Source organism: Echinops telfairi, unplaced genomic scaffold (genome assembly GCF_000313985.2).
Source record: "Echinops telfairi isolate 266 unplaced genomic scaffold, ASM31398v2 ScPeMD7_7430;HRSCAF=8468, whole genome shotgun sequence".
NCBI classification, from domain to species: Eukaryota; Metazoa; Chordata; class Mammalia; order Afrosoricida; family Tenrecidae; genus Echinops; species Echinops telfairi.
This window is the reverse complement of record NW_022111330.1, coordinates 57,422-66,921: the sequence shown is the minus strand read 5'-3', so window position 1 is coordinate 66,921 and position 9,500 is coordinate 57,422. Positions and strand designations below refer to the sequence as shown.

At 46.1% G+C, this 9,500-nt stretch overlaps 1 protein-coding gene across 2 annotated transcripts in view; it reads right to left on the bottom strand.

Annotated features, from left to right (window-relative positions):
* Positions 1–8,723, bottom strand: part of BICD2 (BICD cargo adaptor 2) — an 84,828-nt gene extending 76,105 nt beyond the window's left edge. For both annotated transcript variants that reach the window (XM_004717734.2, XM_045298649.1), the window contains exon 1: positions 8,393–8,723. In XM_004717734.2, coding sequence (XP_004717791.1) covers positions 8,393–8,632 — 240 coding nt within the window. In that variant the 5' untranslated portion in view covers positions 8,633–8,723. The remainder of the gene's footprint in view (positions 1–8,392) is intronic.
* Positions 8,724–9,500: the final 777 nt, after the last annotated feature.

Sequence of the window (9,500 nt, the reverse complement as noted above, 5' to 3'; positions counted from 1 at the left end):
GGGAGGGAGGGGAAAAATGAGGACCTAATGCGGGGCTTAAGTGGAGAGGAAATCTTTTGAGAATGAAGAGGGCAATGAATGTACAAATGGGTTTTACACAATTGATGTATGTATGGATTGTGATAAGAGTTGTATGAGCCCCTAATAAAATGATTAGAAAAAAAAAAGATGCTGCTCGTGAGACATATTGGAGAGGTCTGATACAAAGCAGGTAATATTAGAGAATTCACATATTTTAGGTATGAAGATTCAATCGTGGTCATCTAAAAAACATTACAGTATAGCCTTTATTTCTTCTAACTCTAGACAATCAAATAAAAGTGGCCACAAAGTAACAAGTGCCTAAGATGAGTAATGGGAACATGTGTGGGACTCAACTAGATTATTGCCTCTTCTCTGGGTTATGTTTAAAACCTCCGATAACAACATGCTTTTGTAAAATAGTAGAATCTTAAAAAAAAAGTCTTTGAAAAAGCCAGGAGCACTGGCAGAGTAGTGGGTTCAGCACTGGGGTGCTAACCACAATGTCAAAATCATCAGCTGCTCTACAGGAGAGAGATGAGGCCTTCTACTCCTGTAAAAAAGCAAATACATAAAATATATTGTTGTTTTTAAGTACTTTTGAGTATGTTCTGACTCATAGTGACCCGATGTACAACAGGATGATATACAGCCCAGTCCTGCGCCATCCACACAACTATTCTTTGAGCCCATTGTTGCAACCAGTGTATCTTTCATCGAGGGCCTTCCTGTTTTCACTGCCCTTCCAATTTACCTGGCATGCTGTCCTTTTCCAGCAACTGCTCTCTGTTGATAACATGTCCGAAATACAAGACCAAGTCTCACCATCCTTGCCTTGAGGAAATTGCTGGCTGTACTTTTTCCAAGACAGACTCTGTTTGTCCTTTCAGCAATTCATAGTCCTTTCAATATTCATCACAGACAACATAGTTCAAATGCACCAATTTTTCTTCAATCGTCCTTATTTAAGGTCCAACATGTTCATGAGGCAATTGAAAAATACCATGGCTAGGGTCAGAAAATAACATTTTTGCTTTTCAACACTTTAAAGAGGTCTTATGCAGCATTTTACTTAGTGCAATGTGTCGTTTAATCTCTTGACTGCTTCTTCCATGAGTAATGACTGTGGATCTAAACAAGACAAAAGATTGACAACTTCAATTTCTTCTCCCATTGTCATGTTATCTATTAGTTCTGTTTTGAAGATTTTTGTTTTCTTTACACTGAGTTCTAATACTGAAGTTGTAATACCAAAGGCTGAATCCTTGATCTTCCTCAGCAAGTGCTTTAAGTCCTCCTCACTTTCAACAAGCGAGGTTGTATCATCTGCATACTGAACGTCGTTAATAGACCTTCTGCCAATCCTGATACGGCATTCTTCTTAATAGAATCGCCTTTATGTTTAATTCATATACATAAAATATAATCCCTGGCAATTATGTTTTATAAAGATCAAGAATTAGGAATACATTAATAGCCATTTGGAATTTCCACAGGCAAAAAACTCAATTCTGTAGCTTTTTAAAGAAAATTGCACAAAACATTTTCTGTTTTTCATGGAATCCTTTATAACTTGTACTTTCATAACTCAAATACAAGAAGATAAAGAAATTAAGTAGAAATACAAAATTGTTATCCAGATTTATGCTAAGGTGTAGCCTCAATTATGTAGGAAAATAGTGACCATTTATAATTTCTGATGTTTCTAAAATGAATGTATAATTTGAAAGCACATTAAGTTCTAAAAAAACAAATAAGCTATGCCCATTACCTGCCTAAGCCAAATTGCCTTGGCCCTCTCTGTACTCCACTGTGCCACTCAGCCTGACCACTCTTGAGTGTGCTAAGTGGCACCCTCCCCTGCCCTGCAGCTACCAGCTCATGGTTTACTTCTCATAGAATATGGACAGGAAGAGAAGAGCCTAGATAGGGACAGTTGGATTTGACACTGAGAACAGTCAGCTGGCAAGCAAATGGGGCTCCCTTTTGTTCCTAGTGTCCACTCAAGGAGTTCTATGCTGAATCTGCCACAGCAATGGCACCAAGAGCTGCACTCAGTTACCACGTGTCAATGTCAGCACTGGGCATATGTCACAGCAGGAGAACAACAGTTAACAAAACTATCTAATCCTAAAAGGCCCAGCTCAACAACTGCTTCCTCTCAAATGCTTTGCGTATTCTCTGAGGGAGAACAAAACCTGTTTACAATAATAGTCACAGGAGCTCTGCATTTGGCTCATGTTTGTCTGATTCAAGGGATTACTACCTCAAAGTGACATGAGAGAATTTGAGCTTCTTCTTTCAAGAAGGACGGGAGGTCCATAAGAAAGATGACAGAGGGTTTCAGAAGGAATCATCAAAGTTCCAACCATAGACGGTTACTAAAGAGTGAAATCCTTCCAAACCTGATGCCCAAAAGGAACAAGCAACCCTAGTATGTCAGGTCCCACGGTAACATATTTGTTTCTGTTATTAAAGCAATTTTACAGAGAAAGAATTTGAGACAGAGAAGCAGAATTAAGTCTCCCTTCTGTCTGAGTGCAGAACTTGGAAACCAGGGATTTAGATGAACTCCCTGGACTCCCATTCCATTGCCAACCATCTTCCCTCTGCTACCCCTATGCTCTGCTCAGGGATTGCCAACCTTTTCACTGTGACGGGCTGCTCTCGTCTAGGGCCTACATCATGACAGGGCATGCTTTTACCACCGATTCTGTGCTTTCCTATGGCTAAGTGCTAAGTTTTAAAGTGTACTTGGCATTCCCTAGAGATGAGCCAGCTCCATCCTGGAGAAGGCAGTTCTGGCCAGGGAAGGTGGCCAAGGCCACTCCTACATGTATTGACAGGTCTCACCTGGAACTATATGGATGTATCTGGCTGCTGTGTAGATCCCACAGCCAGGTCCAGCAGTCCTTTACGGTGTGCATGTGCCACCCCAGCTTCTACAGGAGGAAATAGCATCACTGCTAACTTGTCTTCTCAGACATTGAAAAGCGGAAGGCCCTGTAAGAGTCCATAATGACTTCCTCCCCTGACCCACACACAATTTACAGGTGGGAGAAGTGGGGCTCACAGAGGAGAGGTAAACCATCAGCAGTGTAGTGGAAAGAGTGGAGAGCAATGCCTGTCCTTGATCATAGGGTCCCTAGGGACATGGACTGCCTTTCATGCTACAAAGATTCCTGTACCTTGGCTTTCATCAGTCAGCTATCTTCATGTCTATAAAAGATCAGCATCCCAGTCCAGGCCCCTGAAACCTCAAGTCTTCCAGGGACTTGCTAGCTCCACCCCACACCAGCTTTCTACTAAACAAACAGTTTTGTTACATTCGGTGGCCCCTACTCCGGATGCAAGAAAGCCCTAGGGTGGGATCAAAAAAAGCAGGAGAGGGGGCAAAAAAAAAGAGCAGGAGAAATCCTCTACCTGTTTACACCAGTATTGTGGCTTCTTGTGCCCCAAAGCAAACACGTAGAGTGGCTAGGCCTCACCTGTCAACTTTCTAAGGTGTAGAGTAAGCAATGAGTACTAAAAGTTCAGTACAGTCATCCTGTCTATCCCTCCACACAGCAACTGACTAGCCTCTGAAGGAGTGGGTACATCAGAAGTTAAGAATATACACTGGAGCCCAGCTATCTGAGTTCACAGTCTTAGCCAACTCATCTCTTTGCCTCAGTTTGTCCAGATGTAAGATGGATATAAACAGAATGGTGACCTCCTAGGGCTAGTGTAAAAACTGCTGGAGTGAGGGGGGCATGGTGAGCTTATGATAGAAGCAACTAATGTACACAGGGTCCTTATTAGGTACCTCATCCACAGAAGCCTCTGGCGGCCCTGGCCCTGCATACCTGCCACAGTCTGTGGCAGGTCCCCAAACAGCAGTCATCACCTGTTTAACAATGTGACATCATCACATATGGGATCAAATAAACTTTTCGGTCAGATTTTTGTCCAAAGGATTTAGATGAGGTGCCTGGTGCCAACACTTTCTCCCACATTGATTGGAACTACAAGGCTTTCATTATGTGATACCCATCCCACCTCAATTTTACCATCCACTAGAGGAAGATATTAATCCTTCTTGCCCCAAAGTTGTGTAAAGTATAGGATAAAAGGGGGGAATGTTGCTCTAGGACCAGAGCATGTACAAGACAGGTAGGGAGGGCTTTATAGGAGTAAAATAGCTGCTTCCACCAGTTTGTGTCCCAGTCCCTGAAAGGCTGTCCCTGAAAGGCATGGAGCACTTTGTGCAGCTGCTGCTGCTGAACCTGTGTCTAGGTACACTATAAGCAAAATAGAGCTGAAAATGCCAAGACAATAAGACTCACTGATGCTCTGGCAGTCTCCTAGCAGATCAAGGTGCATTTATGGGTACAAAACAGGAGAGGCTTCCAGATGTTGGAAAGAGCCCAACTAAGTACAGAAGGCAGAAAACAGGGGTGTTTTACTAAGTATAAATGCTCATATGAAGCCTTAAAAAAGAACACACTAGTGGTATTCTCAGGAGAACAGGTGGAAAAGCAGGTTGAGATAAAGTCTATTGTGCCAAACTGGCCGATAAACACATGTGGGATTAACTGAAGGGCAGAGAGATATGTGGCTCAGTGAGCCTCTCCTTTCTAGTTCTTGGGGCTCTTGCTTTCTGATGGTCGGACCAGGATGCAACTGTCTTAGCTAGTTGCCTGCTTCAGCTGGCAAGGCTCACTTCTTGCAAGACATGCATGAGGAGAAGCCACATGGACCTACCCTGATGCAGCCCTGGGTGCTGGAGCAGCCATGTGGAGACCCCTGCCAGTGCTGAGATGCTTACACACTCACTGATTGGACTTTCCTCCTGAAGTTGGAGTCATTGTGTGTGTTTTGTGAGATTGAGGAGGACTTTGTAGATTGGTGTTGGACATATGGGGTAATGTTGGACTTATGGGCTTGGGCAGCACTGGGTTTTGATGTTTTCTTAATGTACAGTTATCTTTTATATAAAACTCTCTCTATATATATATATATATGAGTTGCTGTGGATTTGTTTCCCTGGTTTACCCAGACTAACACACAGGTTAATCTAATTCTGACTTCCTTAAGGATTTATAAATGAAGAAGGCAAAACAGGAAGTGAAAAATGCAGGCCCAAGCCACAATAGCAGCCTAGGTATTAAGCTAAGACATTAGGGTCTTCTAAAGGCAGGCAGCAGGGACTACTGAAGACTATGCAGGGACAAAGAATGGTGTGGTGACAAATGGAGAGAGACCAAAACAACGAGTAAATAAAAGCCTGATGAGAACTAGACAACAGAATCACAACACTAAAGCAGTACAGTCTTTATTAAACACATTGTGCCAGGCCCTGCACTAGCTATGACACACCAGAGTTTACCTAACTCTTCCCACAGCCATCCCAGGAGGCACCACCCCACTCATTTCAGAAATGAATTTAGCAACAGCTTAAGGTGACACATAAAAGCAGTAAAGACGCCCAGATCCAAACCTGCCTCCTTCAGCTCTCAGAGAGCACGTTTGAATCTGAGACTGTATCTGAGCCCTGCTTGTAGCAGGCAGGGCAGGGCAGGTAGGGGTGCACATTCCCAATCCACAAAGTCTGGTCTCTGATCTGATCCAGTTACAGTGCTTGGCTTGGTTCACACAAAGGTCCCTAACATGCTCTCCTACTCACCCCCACCCTCTATCCCACCCTCCACACACACATACACAATACCCGCTGGGCTACTGGTGCATAGGAACTAGAAGGAAACCTTAACACCTGTCTCTTTAGAAGCTGCAGGTAACACATGTCTCTTTAGAAGCTGCAGGGTTATGTGGCCTGAAGTCACATGTGGCCTGAAGTCACATGGCCACTCAAGCAAGACTAGCATTTACCAGTGCGTCACCAGTATCCAAATCTGTCTTGGAAGAAGTATGGCAAGAGTGCTTAGAATCAGGATGGCAAGACTTCATATTCCATACTTTGGACATGTTATCAGGAGAGATCAGTCCCTGGACAATGACATCATGCTTGGTAAAGTAGAGGAACAGTGTCAAAGAGAATGGCCCTCAATAAAACGGAATGAAACAGTGGCTGTAACAATGAGCTCAGACATGGGAACAATTGTGGGCATGGTGTAAGACCAGGCAGTGTTTCTTCTGTTGTACACAGGGTTGTTAAGAGTCAGAACCAACTCAACAGCACATAGCAATAATAAGTGTCCATCCAGTTCTCTTACCCACCAATTGCAGAGGAGAAGAAGAGAACTGTGTTTCCTTCTACCAAACTAGAGACTTTACAGGATGGACCTCATTTCAGCCCTATAGATTCATTGCCAGTCAAGTCTGGCTCTGAGAAGGCTCTACTACTACCTGTGAAGTAGAATACCAGGACCACAGATCAAACTAGCCAGCCTCCAACCTACACTTGGTTAGTTATCTACTAGTGCCAATTGGCACCTCTTCAGCTCAGGTCTTGCTTTATACACTTGGACTAATTAATTTACTTCTCTACAGAGTCAGAGGGTTTCCCAAGGAGGCAGTATAGGCTTGAAAGGACCAAGGTTGGTGGGTGAGAACGCACACAGATGTCAGGAAAGGAACAAACAAACACAGTATATCCTCAAGACCTACAGTCAGCAGTCAAGAGCCCATGTGGCCAAGGGAAGAGTTGGTGGGGAAGGGGAATACACATTGTCAAAGGAACCCAAAGGCTACACAGCTGCCCACTACATACCCATCATCATGCCAGGTCTGTTCAATACATAATCTTCAGAATAACCCATCTGGTGGCAAGAGGTTCACAATTTGCTCCCTCATTTGACAGGAAGAAAAAAAAAAAGCCTCAGGGAGTATCCTTGACTTCAGTCACACTAGCAGCAAAGGATAGGAATATGGTCCAAACCCAGGGGTATCCCTGCAGAACAACTTCTCTCCAACCACACAATATAGGGTTTGGGTGTCAGAGTGGGATGGGATAGAAAAAAAATTCTCATTGCCACAACATCTATTCAGATTTATGATGGTACAGTAAAACTGCTCTATGGGGTTCCCAAGGCTATAAATTTTATGGAAGTAGGTTGTCATATCTTTCCCCTAGAGTCCTTGGTGGGTTTGAACTGCCAAGCTTTTGGATTGTAGCTCAGTGCTTAACTACTGTGTCCCCAAAGCTCCTGAATGTGGCAGGTTGCCCAGTACTCACAAGTACTATCCCAGAAGCCCCTGGTGCTTCCCCCTTACCTCACTACTCAGGCCACCAAGAGGATCTAATCTCCTAATCCTCAAAATAGAAATTAAATAGGAAACAAAAGATTTGTCCATGAGGGCCATAGTTCCATCAAGCACCCAGAGATTTGCAAGATGTCTACAGAGAGGCTTCCCAGGTGGCACAAGGAATGTCCTGGGATGAGGTACAAGACAGTAAGCTGTCAGTAAAGCACTGGTAAAAGAAATAACTAGGCAGTGAGGAAAGCATGACCTGGTTAGAGAGTTGTGCCTGGGAAGGGGGCATTGGGTCAACAGTGTTAACAGTGATAAAAACAATTCTGACTCACAGTGGCCCTACATATACAAATTAGAGTCATTGATTCCCCCAGGTCTGTATTCAGGGCATTTTCCTGTCTGACAGCATTCAAGAAAAAAACAGAAACCTCGCCAAAACTAGACCCAGAAAAGGAGAGTGATTTGCCAAAAAGTGACACAGCAACAGCAGGAACCAACAAAGGCTTAGGCTATACCTGTCCCAAGGGATCAGCTGCATCTGCCAGCCTCAGCATACACACACAGAGCATTTTGTAAAACATTACAGAATATTACCCCACTATACAAAATCGAACTGCACCTGTGCTGCCCACTGGCCTCCCAACAGAAGAAAGGTGGGTTTCACGGTTCTTCAGCACCAGAACACAGCTTTGGTGGACACTGCCCCTGCCTATGCTTGGTTAAGACCACGCCCACATGACCAGTCTAAAGCATCCTGAGGCCTGCCTAGCTTCCAGGAAGTTACTGGGCTGAATCCTTCTGAGAGTGGGCCAGTTGCAAGCAACGGCAGAAGCCCAGATACCAGAGGCTGCACTGAGAAACTGCGGGCCTCTGGGTCCAGCTGCCATTGCGGTGGGTTCACCCGCAGAGTCCAAAACGATCGAGGGAAGGAGGCTCTTAGGTGGAACCTCTGGGCCCCCTTTTCACAAACAGCACCCCCCAGACCCATCTCCTACAACTAATAGAAGGGTGACCTTGAGCGCCGGCTGTCTCTCTCTTGGCGTCAATGTCCCCTCCATCCCAGAGGGGCCTTGCCCACTGGAGGCCCCGCTCCCTGAGTGGCGGGTTGGGAAGGGGTTTCGGTCACGGCCTGCCTGGCGTCGCGGAGAAGGCGTGGCAGTTGCGCCCGGCCGCTCACCTCTTTGAGCTGCTCCATCTCGCCACGAATGGCCTCATAGTCCACCTCGAGCTCCTCGAACTGCAGCTTGAGCTGGTGCTTCTCCTCGAGCACTGCCAGACCGTACTCGGCCGCCTGGATCTTCTCACGCGTAGTCTCGGCCAGCTCGTGGGACAGCCGCTTCACCTCCGCGCGGAGCCACTCGGGCTGTGCCTCCATCACCAGCCGCACGTACTCCTCCTCTTCAGAGGGAGCCGACATGATTGTGCAAGGGCTACACACAGGCACGGGCACAGGCTGGGGTCTTAGCTCTGGTCACGACGCTCACCAGTCACAGCCGCCCATCCCAGAAAGCCGTTCCGGCGGCGGACGCACCACGGCAGGCTCCTCTCCGCGCGGAGAATTGTGGGGACTGAAGTCTCCACCGGCGCGCACACAACAAGGCCCATAATACACCGCGCTGTCCCGCCACCAGTCGGGAGCAGCCTGCGCAGTGACGTCATAGAGGCGGAGCCGAAGAGTCTTCGCTGCGGCTGACTGGTTACTAGACATACTCTTCCAGGCGGTGTGTCTGTTTGTTTTCCGCTTTGCACCGAGCTGGCGGGAGGGGGGGCGGGGGTGTCACTGCAGTCCCTGAGACCTTCCAAAGCGGAGGGCGATGGCCTCGGGACCGTTACGTTTCAAGCGCACTCCACCCTCCGCCCACCCCCAGCTTCCCTTGCCCCGGGAAGGAGACTAGAGTCGCCTGATGATGACACAGCAGCACCGAGTTCAGATTCTCTCATCTGTGCAGTGGAGCTTCTAAAGCAGGCTGGCAGGGTTCTTAACCCTGTAACGCCGAGCGCGACGTTTTCGTAACGTTTAATTGAAAAGCGTCTGGTACAGAAATTATAAAGCTGTTGAAGCCGATGACGCTGTCGACGAAATTGTTGCAATTTACTAGTACAAATGCATACCGCTACAAAATGCTTGAATAGTGGCACATGTTTTGACCGAATGTGCGTTCAGTGAATTTTTAAAAATTATTTCACTGGGGTGGGGGCTCGTACAATTCTTCTCACAATCCATCCATACATCCATTGTGTCAAGCACATGTACATTTGTTGCCCTCTTCATTCTCAAAACATTT